This window comes from Xenopus laevis, chromosome 4L (assembly GCF_017654675.1).
Source record: "Xenopus laevis strain J_2021 chromosome 4L, Xenopus_laevis_v10.1, whole genome shotgun sequence".
NCBI lineage: Eukaryota > Metazoa > Chordata > Amphibia > Anura > Pipidae > Xenopus > Xenopus laevis.
Genome location: NC_054377.1, coordinates 73,466,292 through 73,486,291, shown reverse-complemented (window position 1 = coordinate 73,486,291; position 20,000 = coordinate 73,466,292). Strand labels below are relative to the sequence as shown.

General features: G+C 35.0%; 1 protein-coding gene across 36 annotated transcripts in view; it reads left to right on the top strand.

Moving 5' to 3' along the window:
* Window positions 1–20,000, top strand: part of adgrl2.L (adhesion G protein-coupled receptor L2 L homeolog) — a 122,268-nt gene that overhangs the window by 55,152 nt on the left and 47,116 nt on the right. For all 36 annotated transcript variants that reach the window (XR_005966995.1, XR_005966994.1, XM_041590304.1 and 33 more), the window contains exon 3: window positions 9,064–9,277. Coding sequence is in view for 34 of the 36 variants with exons in the window: in XM_041590304.1 (XP_041446238.1) it covers window positions 9,064–9,277 (214 nt within the window). In the remaining 2 variants the exon portion in view is untranslated. The remainder of the gene's footprint in view (window positions 1–9,063; window positions 9,278–20,000) is intronic.

Here is a 20,000-nt window from a genome sequence, read left to right as displayed (position 1 = left end):
ACTATATGGCTCAAACTAACCTAATCCCACCTACACATTTTATTATCTATCCTCTGAAATAAAAAGGCATCTTAGTCTCTCCACACTACCCCCATTCTCATTACCATTTTTATTGGTTTACCATAATCTATTATTATTTGCATTTTATTTTGTATTTGCAATTATTCTCTTCAGTCTTTTTCTACTTTCTACCAAAGGCATTGCTGTTACATCCTTTTCCAGTGTGTGTTTTCATGCAGTTTCTTTGCTTTGCTTATTGTGGTGTGTGCCATTGAACCATATTCTTTCAACCAGAATGTTTTCCTGTTCAAAATCTTTTACTTTTAAACTGGCCCTAATATAAATAAATCTGTATGTAAACATATAGCCATTGTGCGCAATGTTTATTGAAATTATGCAAAAAATTTAAATTAGTTATAGGAAAACTATACCCCCCAAACAATGTAGGTCTCTATTAAAAGATACTGAGTAAAACAGCTCATGTGTAAAACCCTGCTTCATGTAAATGAACCATTATCATAATAATATACTTTTTTAGTAGTATGTGCCATTGGGTAATCATAAATAGAAAATTGCCATTTTAAAAAATAAGGTCCGCCCCCTGAGATCGTAAGATTCACTGTGTACACATACAAACCACGTAAGGTCACATGAGCCAATTAACAGACAGAGTTCTGCCTTTTGCTTCCACACTTCTTCATGTTACAGTTAGTGTTGTAGTATTTCTGGTCAGGTGATCTCTAAAGGCAGCACAGATAGAGTCACGAAATGGTGGTTCAAGGCAAGAGATGTAAAAGGGCAATATTTATGTAAATATATATTCCAGTTTGGTAAGATTCTTTAATATGTCATTCAATTTGATATAAACTATCTGTTGCTTAAGTATTCATTTTGGGGGTATAGTTTTCCTTTAAATGACATCAAGGGGGTTATTTATCAAAATCCCAATTTATCTCTTTAATTATCTTCTGAAATATACTCTGACCAAATCTACATAGGTTATTCCCCCTTATTTATCAATACATTTTCCCAAAAAGTCGAGTGTAGGGAAAACATCTTAAAAATCATGTAAATTTGAACACCTTTTTCGGATTTTCCACCTGATTTTTTTTGATTTTTGCCCGAAAACCACAACAAACTCGATAGCTCTGAGATGCCGGATTTTCAGTTTAATAAATCACAAAAAATCTGGCTTTTTACTCAGGTATGGCAAAGCATTGTACAGAATAACTATAACATTCTAACTTGCAATATCGCAGCTTATCTATTGGCATTAAAATGCCTCCATATCTTTCCTTCTCCTTTAAGGTATGGTGAAAAAAATTCCAGAAAGGTGCTAAGCATTCCAGATCTTATAACTGTAGTGACAATGTAAATCCTGGCAGTAGTTTTTGTGCAGGCTGTTTTTAATTGGGAGTTGCTGGGCAATGGATGCATAACTGCCCCAATCAGAGATGAATATACCCTTATAGTTTAAATCTGTTATTTAAAATGAATAGCATTCTTTGTATAATCAGAATATGTCTTAGAAATGCCCTCCAAACATACATGGCTCAAATCCAGATTATGACAAAGTATTCCCTGTGTGAACATTTTATTGAAGCTGTAGACATGCAGTATAAAATCTGTTTTTCTAATCCTGTTTTGCAAATAAATCCATGCTTTATTCTGCCATCAGTAAATTTCAATAATAAAAAAGTGATCAAAAAAATCTACCTATTGTGTTACTCTGTGTAGAAAGATACTGTTAGTTGTGTTTTGTTGAAAATGTTATTGCAAAAGTAGAACAGTCAAATTGAGTTTGTGGTTTAAGTAGTATTGCTAGCAGCAAACTTTTTGTTCTCCCCCCAAAAAATCCCCACAGCAGGTGACCTTGTCAAACAAAAGTGTAGAATAATAGGAGGCAGCCTAGGGGCCGTGGTTCATTTACAAGCAGCTGTTTGCCACTGTCAGAACAAAGACAAATCCGAGTGGCATTAATGGAGTATGACAAGCACCAGGAGCAAATGTGTACCCCTCCTTGCTAAACAAAGCTCATCCCCAAACACACAGACGGGTGCTGCATGAGCCTCACTGCAAAAAGATGGGTCGCACATGAACAATCATAGGAGGCGTTCTAAAAGACCTGCATGATGTTGTACTGACAACTTGCTTTCATTTCTTTATTTTAAATCTTGATAATCAAATTAATGCTTTTCTTACAGATGTTCATGTAACAGCTGTTAGATGCTGGGAGATTTATATAAAGGTAGTTTGTCTATCCTGGAAACAGTCCATACTTGCTTGGTCAAATATGTAATGAATGATTCACCCTCAAAGGGACCTGTAACCCTAAAAAATCAAAATCCTATTTTACCATGTTAGGCAAGCAAATTAAACTTTACTTATACTGTATAAATTATTTAAATCTTTTTTCCCTTTAGTCTGGGAATTCACAATCACAGCAAGCAGGCATGCGTCATTTTGTAAACACTGTTAGTAAGGCAAGCATTGCCTTATGCATTGTTTATGCACCAGAATGGGGGACCTGAAACACATGCCCATGCACTGGTTACAAAATTAGATGGCAAGGAAGGAGGGGGAGTGCAGTGACATCTAGGAAGTGCAGAATAGAAAGTGAAAGTAATTTTCTGCTCCGCCCCTATGTCTAAGGTATAAAGGTGGGGCAGGCAATACACGATTGACAGCTAATATTTTTTAATGGGCTTGTAACAGGTATGGATGCTCATAAATACAATCATTTGTGTTTCATGTTCAGTTTGAAAAAGCCTTTTACCATACAACTTTTTATGTCTGGGTGACAGGTCCCCTTTAATAATGGTTTTCATATTGTCCATATAGGTACATACTAGATTTAGAAAAAAAAAAGCTGCAAGTTTATCAAAAAACAAAAACCTGTAGAACCCTGTGCCATATATTTTTACATGAACCATAGGGTATTATAATGTCACATAAATGGATTTGTACAAACACTAACCCTTTTACCCAAAACTGGATTTACCACCAGGGTGCATCATGAGTTTCAGTTCACAATAAAATGCTCCCTAACCCCGTGGAGGCCTACTTATGACATACCAAACATAATAAGTTGCAATAAATAATTCATAAAGGTTTCATTACTGTCTGTAAAACATTCCTTTTCATTATGCAAAATATCTCTATCTTGAAACAGCTTCACGTGTATTCAGTTTGTTCCATAGGGACAAATGCCTCATTTTTCAGTTGGAGTAAAGAACCACAAGACAGTTTAATCATGCTATATCTGAAAATAGGTTGTTCAATATGCGGTAATCTTATGCAAAAGAAGCTTCTGTTTTCAGCTGTTATTTACATTATATTTGGGAACTTTAAACTCTTGTCTGTGGTTATTAAGAAATATGTTCAGGTAAAAACATTCTTTTTACAAGTGATCTTCCCGCACAAAGTGATTTTCTCAACAGAAACGACTTGATTGCAGTTCCCTTATGCTTTCTTTTTCATAGGTAATTATGTTTTGGGGAAAATGTACAGATCAATTTAAAAATACAACATTTATATTGATAAATGCTGTAGAAGTATTTGAGTTGTAGTGGGGATTTTCTGCATTGAATGAGTGCAACCTTTTAGCAACCCACCGGGCAACTATGAATTGCTGTGCTTCCAGCAGAGGGCTTCATGTGAATATACTGCAGCTTGCTAGTTAATTACTGTCTGCTGATACAAAAAAGGATGGCCTTGAATGAAACATTTGTTTGGTAGCATGGCCCCGTTCAGTCATGCTCAATGCATGTTACATGATTGCCTGAGAGGAATAGAAAAGCTACTTTCTCAGTCTATGACCTGAATGCAGGATATGGCTTGGTGTCAGAAAGGGCAAGGTGGGGATCACAGTAATTATGAGGCACACTGGTTTCCATGACTACACGATTGTGAGGATTCTTTGTGATTTATTATTTACCACTTCAGACTCTCGTTCTCTTGATTTAATTAGAGGAAGGGATTTCCGTAAGGTCTGTCACGTCCAAATTTGAATAGCATTGTTATGGCTACCGATCAACTATCCCCTAAAGGAGCATTAAAATAGTGACAAGTCCAGATCTCCACTTAGCTCACTGGAATGTTGCACTGGGAATTTCAGCACAAGAGAAATAAAAATAATGGAATTCTCTCATGATTAATTGCTGCCTTTTAACAATAACAAATACCAGAAGGTCATATTAAGGTGATACTTTGTTTCCTTGTGGGTAAGTACTTTTGAAGTACAGAATGGGAATTTCATTTGGGCTTTTATAATCAACATTCTTTTTTTTTTATTGGAATATAAATATATGACCTAAGAATCCACAAAGATGTTTGAATGTAGTTAAAAAAAAATATATATATATATTTGCGTCTGTATATTTGTCACTGGTTGAGAATACCATTAAACATATTGTATGAAGAGCAGATTAACTTTGCAGTAAACATTTATTTTTCTTCAAATCTTCATTCAGTTTTAAAGTTGCTACCTTTAAGTTTATATTGTGATTGATGATGCACTGTGACTGCAATCCCTATAAACTTACTCCCCTACATACAAAAGTAAATTGATTATATTTGTGACCAAATCCCTAGATTGTTTGAATGTGATTTCAGTTAGTCGTAACCTTCCAACTTTTCTTTGGTATTTGTCAGATGATTTGGTGCTAGATGGCTAAAATGCTCTAAAATAATTATAAGAGGCTACTTGAAACCTATTTCTGGCCAAATACATTGACTTTTTTTCTGCAAATTCATGACAAGTGCTAATTGTTATCAGTATTTATGATGATTTTTTTTTTTTTTTTTTTTTTTGCCTTAATGGGCTTCTATATAGTCATTTTTAATTTTCCCTAAGGATTTTCCTTTTGGAAATATTGATGTGCCAGTTATGACATAAAGGCAATGTGTACTGTATTATCCACTAATATAATAAATATGCCCTTTAGACTGTGGTCACACGTAGCTGATTCTCGGCCTTTTGAGAAAGTCGAATCTGTCACCTCTACAGTTTGTTTTAGTTTTCCCTAAGGATTTGCCTTTTTGGTAATACTGGTGTGCAAGTAATGGCATTAAGTATACAGTTGTATGTACATTTAGTTATCCCTTGTTTCCCATTCATATGAAGCATAAACATCTAAACCTAAAAATGAATTTATGTAAACTAAGAGTGGTTCTCTAAGCATTTTTGCAATTTAAATTTTCTATTGTAGTGGTTTCTGGGATATTGGCAGTTGTAGATTACTTCAAACTGGAAGTATAATGATTTGGATTTAACAGTTTTCTTTGAAGTCCAGTGACTATATATGCGCTTTCTTTATTGTCTGCTAACCCTACACCCTATCTATCATTTTAACATAGAATTTGTATTTGCCTTTTTATTTGTAACTCTCCCGTTTTCAGAGGGACAGTCCCTCTTTTGACAGCTCAACCCGCAGTCCCTCATTTGTACTGGAAAGTCCTGATTTTCTCTGCACTGAACAGGCAGAAAGAGAAACAATGTTTGTAACTTAATTGGCATTTGGCAGAGAGCCCAGAACAACCACAGCTGCAGATAAGATACTTTGATAACAATGTTGAGATGCAAATAAGTAACAATATAAGAAGGTCTCTTGGGAGAAGTTAGAATCACAGCTTAAAGGGCAATTCACCTTCATTAGCAAAATTGTTATAAATGGGGGAAAAACCCACAAATATGTTCAAACTTTCATAACCTGCTAAATTTTGTAAAATGAACATGGTAATTAAGGGTGTGGTCGCAAAATGGGCGTGGTCAAAAATGTGTCCCTCTTTTTATTTCCAAAATGTTGGGAGGTATGGAAATATAACTGCAGACTAGGTAGGAAGATGAATATGAATTTTAAGATAGGAGTATACAAAATTGAATGTTTGGCTAAAGCCTTTGCTTTAGCCAATATACCGGTACACAGAATACACTCCCCCCCCCACACACAGTAAGCACCTTGAATGTGTGAATGAGTTTTGAATGCTGATTACATTGTAGACACAGTACAAATGCATCTGTTTCTGATGCAATCTGTCACAATATACATTATCCAGTGTCCAAATGAGTTATGAAAAGGTATTGTAGTTGCTGTCCTTCTACAATGCTCCCATCATCCATTCAATGTTCATAGAATAGGTTGACGTTCTGTGGACGTTTAAGGCGTGTGCGTGCTTTTCATGTAGGAATGCACCGCACCTATCACACATAAATATATAGAATTTTGTCTGGTGCAGCCTTTTATCTTTGCCATTTGGCAGGGCAGCAGTTTCTAGAACAACTTGATTCATTATAATGAGCAAATGTGATTACTGTTTATAAATTAGAACAAAAATAAGGCTGCATTTTCTGTCACCAGCTGTGATTTGTGGCTGAAGCTAATATATAGCTCACATCGAAAGTCACAGATTCACTTCAATTTGAAGTGTTAAGCAATCAGCTTGAAATATCCTCTCTTACATTTCGGACAGCCTGAAAATGGGTACGCATGCCAGGTTTATATTTTGAGGCAATTAAACAACATTGGCATTATAGTTCTGTTCTCCAGCGATTTAGCTTTGTGCTAAATATCATAACATGTACATCATCTTGTCATATTTGGAAGCATCACAAAATGTGACAATATATTTTGGTTTGCAGCAATATATTTCAAACTTGGCTACAGGAGAAGCAACGCATTTGATGAAGTATTGCTAGATGATTGTAAATGTTAGTATGTCTTTGACTGCTGCACTCCTTTTAAAATACACTGATTAATGAGAAGGCGACATCTATCCCCATTATAATCTATACAAACAACTAGCTGTAAGTCATGCAGTCAGTCATAAAGAGAGAGGCGCTACCTTGATAAACACCAGTGTTTTTCTAGAGGGGGACTTGTAACCAGGAAACCAAGATCTAAACTAATACTCTGTCTTCAGGGACAAAAACAGGATGAGGTGTGATTTCTCCATACAATCCTCTCCCTGCATAGTCTTTGGGAAGAAGAAAGGTCATGAAGGTGTGGTCAGCATGCTTTTATATGTCATGCTTATTGTCTTTTATTTGCACAGAGTGGTAGGGATAAAAAAAAATCCACAAGTCAGCTAAAAAAGAAAGGAAAAAAAATCCAGCAGCATCTTGAATTGCTATTTTTCAAATTACATAAAAAATAGGACGGAATGTTTTCCTAATGCTTGCTGAGGCATTGAATCACACATATCCATCTCATTTTGTTGCATATCTGGTTATCCTGTTTTACCCATTGAATGAAAACACATGTAAGTCTGGTGTCCGTCCAGCTTGAATAGTGGTTATTTACTGCAGTCATTCATCCAGCAAATGGGGCTAGTGGCTGATCTGTGATGAATCAGAAAAACAGCTGTGTAACGAAAAAACACACAAAGAGTTAATGCTCTGTGAATATTTTTTGCAGCCTGTTGGGCCAGTGTGATTTAGCTGTATCCCCTATACTTAACTGCTGTATTGATTTTATCTCCTTTTTCCTCTTTATGTCCTCCCCCACACATTGAAAATTCCAGACTAGGTTACAGTGTAGTGTGCTGAATGGTGCCTTTTTCTAAAATGAATTTTTGTTTCAGGTAGATAAAGTACAAGCTAGATCTATATTCTTTAATTTGCAGAAAGGATTTTTAGATATGCACAGACTTGTGTTGTTGTGGTATACGCACACTATGACTTTTCAAATGTAAGTGATCCAGGTACTAATGTTAAATAAAAACTTCTCTAACAATGCATTTTCTTGCTAATGATAAGTAGATATATTATTCGGAATAGCATGTGTGTAGTGGGTTACAGAGATGAAATCCCCAAGGTTTAATGCAACAAGAGACATTGTCATTGAGCCAAACAAAGCAGAAGAGGAATGCCAAAGGGAATAATCTAGCAGAGAGCTGGAAAGTAAAGTTGTGATCAGAACAAACTGAAAATAAAGAATGGTAACATTGTTTTTGCTCTTCAGAAATGCAAATTGACGGAGACTAATTTATTAACATTATAGTTGTTTTGATGCAGGGATTTCATTAAATTATTCTTTTTTTAACCACAAGTGTGAATAATGTGAAAAAGTTTTATCACTCCAAACTCCCCTTTCCAGAAAAAGAAAGCTAAAAATTGGGTGCTCAGAAGAAATGCATTTGTGGTTATATAATTATTTCTGATTAACTCCATTGAATCCGAAAAAAGCTCACAAACACATTCTTAGGTACAGCGTGATCATTGTGTTGAACGCTAGGACAGAGTAAACATACATTATAGTATATGCACTTTATACCATATATACAGTATATTTACTTCATTAGCACTAAATGTATTCTCTCGGATCAACTGACTTGCAAGCTAAACTTTTTTTAAAACCTTTTTCCGTTTAGAGACTTTGTTTGGAATAGTATATGCAATAACCAGCTGTGACTATACACAATAGTCTTGTTTGGTGGGGCCGAGTGGTGCACCCTCACTTAGAAGATTGTCACATATTGCTTGAATTAGATGTATGGCTTTGAAAGAGATATTTGCTTCTGGCAGTTGGCAATGACAGGATTTTATGCGCTGGAGAGTATTTTATATATTTATATATTTGTATTTTATATATATATATCTATATATATCTATATATCTATATATATATCTATATATATATATATATATATATATATATATATATATATATATATATATATATATATATATCATTTGTAAATAAGGTTAGCTTTTGTTCACAACAATTTTCTTAAAGACATAGTAGACATAGTAAGCGGAAAAACAGTTTAATGGGGAATTATCTTGACGATTGTGTGTTCTATGACTAATGTCAAAATAGGAGGTTTATCTGTTTTTGACTGCAGTGGTTATTGATTTTTGTTTGTGACTTTTTGATGTTCAAAATTATAAATATAGTTTTAATATAATTTTTAGCATTTATTTGGAATGTCTGAACAGAAAACAAATAAAATTCTTGACCTGGAAGAAGAAGAATAAATAATGTTTATTTTTTTTATTTGCCGCACCTTATATATTTTAATGTATTTTTTAAATTAATACTTTCTATCCATTCTCTTTTCCAGCTTTCAGCCGGGCAGCTCTACCATTCGGTTTAGTACGAAGAGAACTAGCTTGTGAAGGGTATCCCATTGATCTTAGATGTCCTGGGAGTGATGTCATCATGGTAGAAAGTGCCAACTACGGCCGCACAGATGACAAGATCTGTGATGCTGATCCCTTTCAGATGGAAAATACAGACTGTCATCTTCCAGATGCATATAAAATAATGTCACAGAGGTAAATATATTTATACTTCATGATTATATGTTTCTGGTCTGCTAATTTGTCTAATTTACATTTGTTTAAACAAACTGCCATGCAGTTACTTGTGATTTATTTTGTGCTTTATTCAAAAATAAAATGACAGTTGGAAATGATAATTATTTTATTATACACTTTCCACCTTTAATTCAATACTGACAAAGTCAGTATCATCAATACAACGCCCAAGTCTATTATACCATGTCCAAAATCCATGTCACTAGCACTGCAGTCATGGATGAAGAGGTGTCAGAGTGTCACAGATAGGAAGGTGGTGTCAGAGACAGTAAGCTTTTGTGAAGCTATCGTGACACTATAATGTGAAATGTTAATTGTGTCACTATCACTTAAAATGACAACTAAATCCTCTAATAAACAAAACTTTAATCTTATGACCATGAGCTGATGTTCCACTTCTCACAGTGCAGGACACCGAAGACAGACCCCCACTTATCTTAGTTTCTACAAGTGATACTTTATCTACCGGTTGCACAGTTTCAATTGAAGGGAGCATCACACAAGTGTGACCCTTAAGAAGGTTGCATGGAAGCACAATCTTAGTGGCACATGGTTGTTTCCTGCTTTTCCCCCCCAAAGATGGAGAAAAACAAGATGTCCCTTATGCGATAATTGGTTCTTTCTGATCAGTCTAGCAAGCCCTGACAACATAATTTCCTCAACACTCTCAACATTATTATAATTCTTTATTATAGCACTATTATTGCTACCTTTTGTCCTTGGTAGCTTTTGTAACTTTCACTCTAAGGGGGCTCTCGCATTTACATACTGGCCACTTTTATTGGGAGCCAATTAACTTTCCTGTATGTTTTTGAAAAGTTGGGGGAAAAGCATCACAGGGAGAACAAACCGACTCCTTAGAGAAATATTGGTCGCAATCAGTGTATGTGTGAACTTCTTGTAGCCCATATCAGTTTTACTTGCATAATCCCCACCCTGTTCCCAGCTACTTGCATTATAATCTCTCCCTCCTCCCTTGCTGTATCATGCTCTTCAGGGTGAAGAATATATGTGCCATGAAAGCACTTGACTTGAAGGATCTTGTTTTCATATTTTACAGCAAGGCTTGAGAGGAAGCAGCATAATAAGAATAACACATTTTCTGTGAGTGAAGTGACACTTTGTCCTTCTCATATGAAAAGGTCAAATCGAATTTAGAAATCCCACAGTGGTTTCCTCAAGCTAGGGCAGCTTTACCTTGTAATACAGTAGTTTAACAAAATTTGCCTAATGCTGCTATCCAGAAGCGTTTGAGCAGTAAGGCACCTGTCACACTACTGATGAGTAGTTACCAAACCCTCATTCTTTAAGGGAAATACACATTATTTTATTGCATTTATATAAACAAAGGGAAAGTAATGTGAATACAGAATTTTATTTTTTGAGTAGGTGTCTTTCATGCCAGCACTAGGAATGATATGGAAATTCTGAATAAAAAACAACTAGACATCAATTCCATTGGTATGTGTGATTGGCTTTAATCGGGAAGTCAGTCATCACCAGTACCGGTGCTTTTCAACCCCTAAATGCTCACTAGAGTGTCTGCTGAATGGAAGGTGTCATGGCGATGTGGCTTGAATTTCCAATTGGAAAACTGTCTTAAAAGCATTATCTTTGTCAAACTGTGATACATTTGTAGATAAACATGTGGAATAGAATGAATTTATTAGTTTTATAATAAATTATAATTTAAATTGGTTTCATACACAGAAAAGTATGGTGTTTCGAAATTGTAATTCTTATGCAATTATCACGTCAATTATTGAAACAAGAAAATCTTTAAGGGGGGTAGACCTTAGAAAGTTATTTTTACCTGATTAAGGTGTTGACCGACGTATACACAACATAAAAAAAGGAATAGCATGCACTCTTTGAATACAAATATATACAAAAAAAGTCCAGCACCTTTTTCGGATTTCTCAAGTAAACTCCTATTCACCACCAATCCTATTATTAAACAGTTTACTGGGCTCAGTCACTGCTAACCGTTCAAATGAAGTTGTTCGGGTGCATTTTGCTCCGAACCTTGCTCTTATTATTCTGGTCAGATCCACTCGTGGCACAAATCATTCAAATGTTCAATCTCCCATAAGTAATTATGTATGGATTGGCTTACCCACTTTGTAGTGTGACCCGGGTGCTGCCACCCCTAGTCTGGCGCTAAGGAGGCAATTTCCCCAAGGGAAACTGGACATTGCAGCGCACTCCGGAGTCAAAGATCGTTCAGTTTCGTGTAAGATTAAAGGTATCCGTCTTTATTATTACATTCAACAAAAAGGGGAAAAAAACAGGCCAAGGTCTCCGGGGCTATTTTTTTCCCTTTTAATGTAATAATAAAGACGGATACTTTTAATCTTACACTGAACTGAGCGATCTTTGACTCGGGAATGCACTGCAACGTCCAGTTCCACTCTTTGAATACATACCTGTAAAATTAATGTTGGACCCATCAATAATAAAAGAGATCACTTTAAAGGAGAAATAAAGCTTAACTAAAAAAGTAGTCTAGAAATGTTTTACGTTATATTTTGGGCTTCTATACCAGCCCAAGGCAACCACAGCCCTTTAGCAGGGAAGATCTTTACATCTCTGAAGATCCCCCAGTAGCTCCCCATCTTCTTTTCTGCTGATTCACTGCACATGCTCTGTGATGCTGTCAGTTACTGAGCTTAGGGACAGACTCAAAATATACAGTACACATAGAATATAAATGTCACTATATAAGACTGATTAATAATTAATGCAGATAATTAGTACATGACAGCACAGAAACCAGTGCAACTAGCATCAGAATTTAATACCTTGTAGCATCATCTTATATTACAGGCCAACCTAATTTTCTGCTTGATTATTTGTGACATCCCCTAAGCCAGCGGTCCTCAACCTTTTTTGCCCCAGGGACCGGTGTAAAGGGTTAGGATTTTTTTGCAAGGACCTGGCCGTTGGGGACCCCTGCCCTAAGCTTAGCTTCTCAACAGCTGCTCAGAGCCCACTGCGCATGTGAGTGTCACAGATACTTTCCAAGATGGTGACCTCCTCTAACAAATTTGAAGTCCTGGATCATTGCTGCTATTGAGAAGCTGAAACTTTAGGCTGGTGCAATAAGTTCAGTATATAAAATATGGCATTTTTAGCCATATTCATTTTTAGGGTTTAGTTTTCCTTTAATGCAAAGCATTGATTACATTACATGAAAAATATTGATGCTAGTGTCAGCTTATTTATAGGCTGCTCCATTTCGGGTTAATTTTTGTACTGCTGGCACATGTCTCTCTGTTTTTTCTCTAATATATGCAGGTTATATGTTCTTTAGTTTATAGTACAATGCTCCAGTCCTTTATCTCTCTTTATCTCTCTGTTGGCTGAGAAGACCTTTAATAAGCTGTGATCATTTCTGAATATGAAATGTAACCAAGATTATTTTTATTCAAATATAATTTAAATATTCATCAAAGAGGATTACAGCTTGAAACTGACAGAGGCTATTAACATCAAAAAATATAATTAATTGCATTGGGTATCACATTGCAGAGTTAGCCAAATAGCTATGAGGTCTAAATCGCAGCTCTATAGATTGAGAAGCAATAGTTTACTTCACACAGTTGCTGTGAAATTAATAGTGATATGGTTTCCTGCGTGGCATTTAGAGACCGTTGTTAAAGTTCATGGCTCTATGGAAAATTAAATTAAATTAGCCTATGTGTGGGCAAGTTGTAATGTTTGTTTTTGCAAATGTGAAAAAAAAAAAAATGCAAATAAAAATATAAATAAAAAAAAAAACTAAATTAGCTTATCAAAAAAAGAGTTACCGTAATGCCACAATGCTCTATTAAAACAGATAACTCTGCTTTTGTTTATCTTTATATAAGTATTAAATATTGTACATTGTGACTTCCTAAATCTGAGCATCACACGTCTGTCCAGTGGAAAAATGATCTGATCACAAATATTTTCACCTGAAAAATTTCTGCATGTCAGTGGTATTAATAGTTTTACAAGTCATCTGTATTCCACAAAATTCCATAGATGAAGCATGTTTTATGGTAATTAGAATGGAAAGAATTTGATTTCTTCAGAAATTTTAAATTGAATATTTCATCTATGAACTCTGCATATTTTGCTTGCAAATAGGGTTCTGAGTAAAAGTTAGGCACAAATGAGTTGCACATCCAAGATCTAGCAGACTAATGTAATTCATGTAGTCTTCCAACCTTGGTTGATGCTAATTTAAGGGTTGACACCATCAGGATTGCGTATGTTTTTACACATATAAACATGACATGTTTTATATATCTTAGAAAGGCTCAGGAAATTAAGCTTATTTGGAAACACAGAGTATATTAAATTAGATCCAAGTACAGACAGAATTATTCAAACAATTAATTTTTTAACTGTTTATATGTTATTCCTTCATTCAGATTAAATTTATTCTCACTAAGAGACAAAAGGTCTCATTTATTTTAAGCAGTAAAAAAAAAGACCATAAATTGGCAGTTTTTCCACATTGGTTCCTAGAATTCCAGTATACTTTTGCCTACCACAAGCAGTTGCACAACTTTGTGGAACTACTGGAAGTACTAGTATAAATTCCAATTGGTAATCTTCAGTTAAATAGGCACATAGTGCTACTGTGGTAAAATAGACAACACGTGGCAGGACTTTGACATACACCTGCACGCTCTTCCATTGCCTGTGATTCAACTGGCACAACAGCGAACACTTACACACACAGAACACATGAGCCCTGGACTTATCTCCTTATCAAGGCAGGTGTTGGGATGAACAAAATATAGCAGTAGTGATTGTAAGGAGTTGTAGGTGAGGTGTAGACTCGAAGCAGTGTTCTGTGCTGACCCCCAAATTAAAGTGTAAGAGAATTCCAATCACTAACTAAACAGCAACAATCTTTAATATGGTAGTGGTTAACAAAACATGCTTTGGACAAAGCTTTTTAAGTGTTTTAGAACCAACCCTCAGCAAATGTTTATTTTGTAGCTCCAGCCACAGATTGCATGTATATATGTGTGTGTGTATGTATGTATGTATGTATGTATGTATGTGTATATATATATATATATATATATATATATATATATATATATATATATATATATATATATACAAAGTTTGTACAGTGAACGCACTCCTCCCGGTTCAAATTCTGTTGATGGTGGTGCGTTGGTCAAAATTTCATGTTACAATTCAGTGAATGGACCCGCACTCGTTCTTAAAGGTGAAATAAATGTGCTTTTATTCACAGGTTCATTTCCGGAAAATGAACCTGTGAATAAAAGCACATTTATTTCACCTTTAAGAACGAGTGCGGGTCCATTCACTGAATTATATATCTATATATCTATATATCTATATATCTATATATCTATAATGAAACATGTAATTTTTAATAGCATTGTAAAATGCCTAGTGCAATTTCCCCCCACCCATTATTAAGACAAATGTATTGTTTTTTTGTTTTGTTTTTTTGAGAGTAAATGTTTGCATGTTAAATGCATGCAAGAGTTTTAGTAAGGCAAATTTAGCATCTGCTAAACCGTAAGCTCCCAGTTGTATTAGAGGAAACAAGGTGACCTTTGTGAATACATTCACAGAAAAACAGTGTTTTGATTGAACCCTATAGAATATGGTTGACCCTGACTGCAGGTTTTAAAGGTGAAATTTGAAAGTAAAAATTATCCAGCTTTTTTTTTTTTTTTTTTTTTACCATGCAGTTTATGGCTCTTTTTGGACATGCACTTAATTGCTTTGAGTATTTATTTGAAGTCCTAATTTAACAAAATTGGATAAAAAAAAGAGACGTACGTGTTTCCATCCATTCAGGCTGCAAATGCTTCAGCATTCATACATATAATTGATAGCCTTAGTTAAGTAGGGAGTGGTTCTGAAGATAAAACTCTGTTCATTATTCAGTTATCGGTTGGTCATCAGCTATTTTATCCGGAGGAGTTGTAGGAATAGATCCATTATATTCTCATAGGAGTTCCTGTACAAGTGTGACTTGACTACTCAGACAGGACCTTATCGCTCTTGCATATAATACAGTCATATGAAAAAGTTTTGGAACCCCTCTTAATTCTTTGTAGTTTTGTATATCATTGGCTGAGCTTCCAAAGTAGCAACTTCCTTTTAATATATTACATGCCTTATGGAAACAGTAGTATTTCAGCAGTGACATACAGTTTATTGGATTAACAGAAAATATGCAATATGCGCAGTGATTGGAGGATACGGCAACCTCCTAGTGAACTGCATAGAAAAGAACCACACTGGCACACAAGACTTGTGTCTGCAAAAGAGGCTTGCCCTTAAATGTACCTTCATACCTGTATCCATTATGCTTGACAAAGGGGCGGAGCCCCGAAACGTTGCACCACCGCAGTAAAACTTTTGCAAGGGCTTGCCCTGCAGACACAAGTCTTGTGTGCCAGTGTGGTGCTTTTCTATGCAGTTCCCTGGGAAATGAAAGCCATACCACTGTTATCTTTTTAGTTGAAAGTGGAGTAAATTAATATGCAGGCTGAGAGGGGTTTCCAAACTTTTTCATTTGACTTTGTATATAGATTTTTACAATTTTTCTTCAATTTACAAAATGATGTTTTGATTTGATGCAAATTTCCTATCTTAAATATAGGCTGGAAAGAAAAAAAAAATAAGCAATATACAAACATCTCTCTGAAACCAAATGCTCTCACTTACACTGAGTATCTTTTATGTATTATTTAGTAGGCTTGCCCTGTTTATATCAGTGACATAAGAGTGTGTGCTAGTTTCTTAGAAGAGTCCTGTCTTTGCCGCTTCATAGCACAAAATCTTGTACTCGGAGGCCTGCACATGGTGTTAGCTGATATTTAATGCACTTCAGTCTTGCATTTTATAGGTCATGAGAAAATGAGGCTATTACACTAGTTACATTAAGGATTCTGGTCCAGTTTAGTATAAACTGCTTGTGCATTCCATTTAACCCATTTGTTTTCAATGTGGTCAAATCTACATTTATGTTATGCTATAATTTAATATTATAGTTAATGATTATGGTGATACTGTTTAAGTGGTGTTTTGTGGCCATTTAAAATATAATCTGGTGTAAAATCTTTCCAGTTGCTAGGATAAATTAAGTTTATTTTGCAGGCTCTAATATTTTTTTTTACAGGGCTTAACTTTTTTGTATGTGCCCAGTATAAGAAGGTAACCACATAAATGCCCAGGTACATCATTAGCAGCACTTTCATACCCTTACTTTAACATTTAGCATGTTAAAGAGTAGCCAATTCTAAGCAACTTTTCTATTGGTCTTCATTATTTCTTTTATAGTTTTTCAAATTATTTTCCTTCTTTTTCAGATTTTTCCAGCTTTCCATTGGGGATCAGTGACCCCTCTAAAATAGAAATACTCTGCAAAACTACAAATTTATTGTTATTGAAACTTTTGATTATTTATCTTTCTATTCAGGCCCTCTACTATTCATATTCCAGGAGAGCTGCTGAATAAAAATCTAAATAACTCAAACCACAAACCATAAAAAATTAAAATCAAATGCTAATTGTCTGAGAATATCAATCTGTACATCATACTAAAAGTTCTCAACGTTATCGCAAACCCCTTTAATGTCTACATACATTTCTCCTTTAATAGAAAGAAATACACACCCTCTACCTATAATTTTTTCCTTATTTCAGGTTGGATACCTGTATAAAAGTTCAGCATGAACCCCTCTAGGTCATTGGCAGTGATGACCATGGGGCTTGAATGCTACTCCCCAAATAACTATCATAGTATAGTTTACTGCTAATCATTGGGGATGCCACCTGGCTGATATTTGAGATTATATCGGCATTTATTTCATGAAATTTGCTCCTTCTACATTTAGCACAGTTTTACATAATTATGTTTTAAGGTTGTAATATTTAATGCCTATAGTTGCTTGCACACTAAAATATAAAAAGAGATAATATTTTGAGTAATAAATTATTTGCTTCATGGTAAGAGATTTGGCTTGGTTGCTATGAACGTCTTAGCAGTTCCATGTTGTTCTCTTATCAACCACTCCCTGCTGTCTAAACACTGCTGTTCTAAATAGGACCAGATTTACTTAGTATTGTGCAACACTGCGATGGGGCACTAATTGTGTAAACTCATGGAATCCCTGTTGTGTTAAGTAGTCTGATAAAAGGATTAGAATGTTAATGTTTCCTGACAAGAATTTAGTGCACAAGTTGATGACACAGTCCATTAAGAAAGAATAACTATTTTCAACTTACTCTAGACATATTTAGTGTAATAAGAATATCATCTATTTTAAAGGAGAAAGAAAGGTAAACTTACATAGGAGTACCAAGTTGTCGGGCACCGTCCAGTGATTTTAGACGCTTATCTGCTACCCAATCAGGCACTCTTGTTTTAAAAAAAAAATGCACTAGCCCCGGTACTGTTTGCTCAGTGCTTCGTTTTTCTGAGATTTCTTTGCTGCGCATAGGAGGCCCATGGGAGGGCCAAATTAAGTTGCAGCACTGATTTCTTGGGTCATTGCACTTGTTTTATTTAATGTTAATTTGACTTAGTGACATGTATAGCACACACTATGTACTTGTCTATGCCTTTTGATATATTTATGAGGGTTAAAATAGTATAAAGTGAAAAATAAGAGTATAAGTTAACTATGATTTAATGTTATGTCCCATACCCAACCTCAGAGAATACACTTTATGCCACAGTTTTTCCATGCATACATTAAACTATGGTGTAGAGATGAGCGAGGCATAGATTTTCTGAGAAATGTTTGTGTTTTGCTGCCTGCAAATGTTTTTGCGAAACTGTGGCAAAAATATGCAGAGACGAAAAAAATTTGACACAACAAAAAAAAATTTGTCGCGCCTCAAAATAATTCGAAAGACCATTGACTTTAATGCATTTGGACAAAATAGTCGTGCATATAAAATTTGTCGCTCATGTAAAAATTGTTTTGCGTCAAAATAATTTTGGCGCCCATTGATTTCAATGCATTTTGCAATTTTTTTTGCCAGGTTGCGAATTTTTCCGATGTTTCGTTAATTTTTTCGCCCATCACTACTGTGCTGCTCATCACTACTGTGCTGCTCTTGCCCCTTCATAAAGTATGGGCTAAAAAGCATGACTTTAAATTTGTACAAAATCATTTGCATATAACTGTATATCCTCTGTCGGACATTTAGATCCAGTGATCCAATGCAAGATTTCCCACAGTAATTTCCACACATATTAGTAATTAGTATATTCAAGCTTAATAGATGTTTTGGTAGTTTGAAGTTTGCAGGTTTCTGCTGCCAGCTATGCTAGTCATTCCAGTTTAGAGAAGAGTATGGCATAAGACACCTTTAAAGACACTTCTTAGAAAGAAAAACTTTAAAGGATTCTGGCTTTTAGTAAAATGATTTTATAACTGAACCATATTGCTGTTAAGACAGGTGCTTCAAGGGAAAATATTCCCCTTCTTGACATGAGCCCATTCAGCCGGGCTTATGTAGAAAAGATGCATAAATACTGAACTTCCAGAAATATAATTTTTTTTTAACACAGGGCATACCTGATTCCATAGTTTGAAAGGAAAATGATGCAACCATTTCCCAAAATTCCTTAGGCCGACAGTGTAATGCAACCCCTATCTCACCTTGTTCCATTGAGGAGTGGAAAATGTGTGTAATATTTTATATTAGGATCAAGTAAGAGCTCATGTGGTCCGTGAGGTTTTAGGAAAGTTTGTTCTTTTACAACAGCTGGGTGCATCGGTATATGTTCCAAGTAAACAGGGAAAAAAATGGTACTAAAAAGTAACTAAAAAAGCTTGTCCTTCCAAATGACTTTACATAAAACCATTTATATATATTTTTTCATCCTGTAAAATGTGTCCTAAATGCAGGTTCCTTAGCATTACTGCAGACTCTAATCCTCTAAGTGGGTAATTAACAGACCAGAAAAGCAATTTGTGGAACGTAAGAGCCATAAAGGTGAAAAATATTTTCTCCTTTGAGTGATCTTTGAGGAGTAAATAATTGTAAGAGAGAGAGTTTTAAGTTGACCAATCTGAATATGAGCATAATTAGGAGAAACTGAAAATGAAGAGCATGTATGTGTAAGAGTTTCATATCATAACAAGTCTAATTAAATATTGAAAAGCCAAAAATCTCCTATTCTGAGAAAAATTACCTGCCACAAAAGGCCTCTAACTTTGCAGATAATGAGCAAGGGTTATTGAGAAAAAGTCAGAGATTGCTTCCAAGGTCATATCTTATTATAGTGTATCTTTTGTATGGTCTTGTATCCTGCAATTTCAGCTAAATTGGCCATCTTATTGTGAGCTTGTTTGCTTGTCTTCAATGTAAATGTGTTTGCAGACGCAGATTGCAATGATTTAATATTTCTGTAAGTAATTTAAATGTAATTGTAAATGCCAATATGTAAACAAGCAGGAGTTATGTGCTAAGTAATGGAAAAGGATATTTTCTCCTATTTATTTAAAGCTGATGATTAAAAAGTGTATCATCGGTGTATAACAGGTACAGGTATGGGATCCTTTATCCAGAAAGCGGTTTCTAATTTTTAAAGATTTTTTTTCTCTCTAATAATAAAACTTTACCTTCTACTGCATTGTAACTTAGCAGCATACATGTATATCGACAACAACACAAA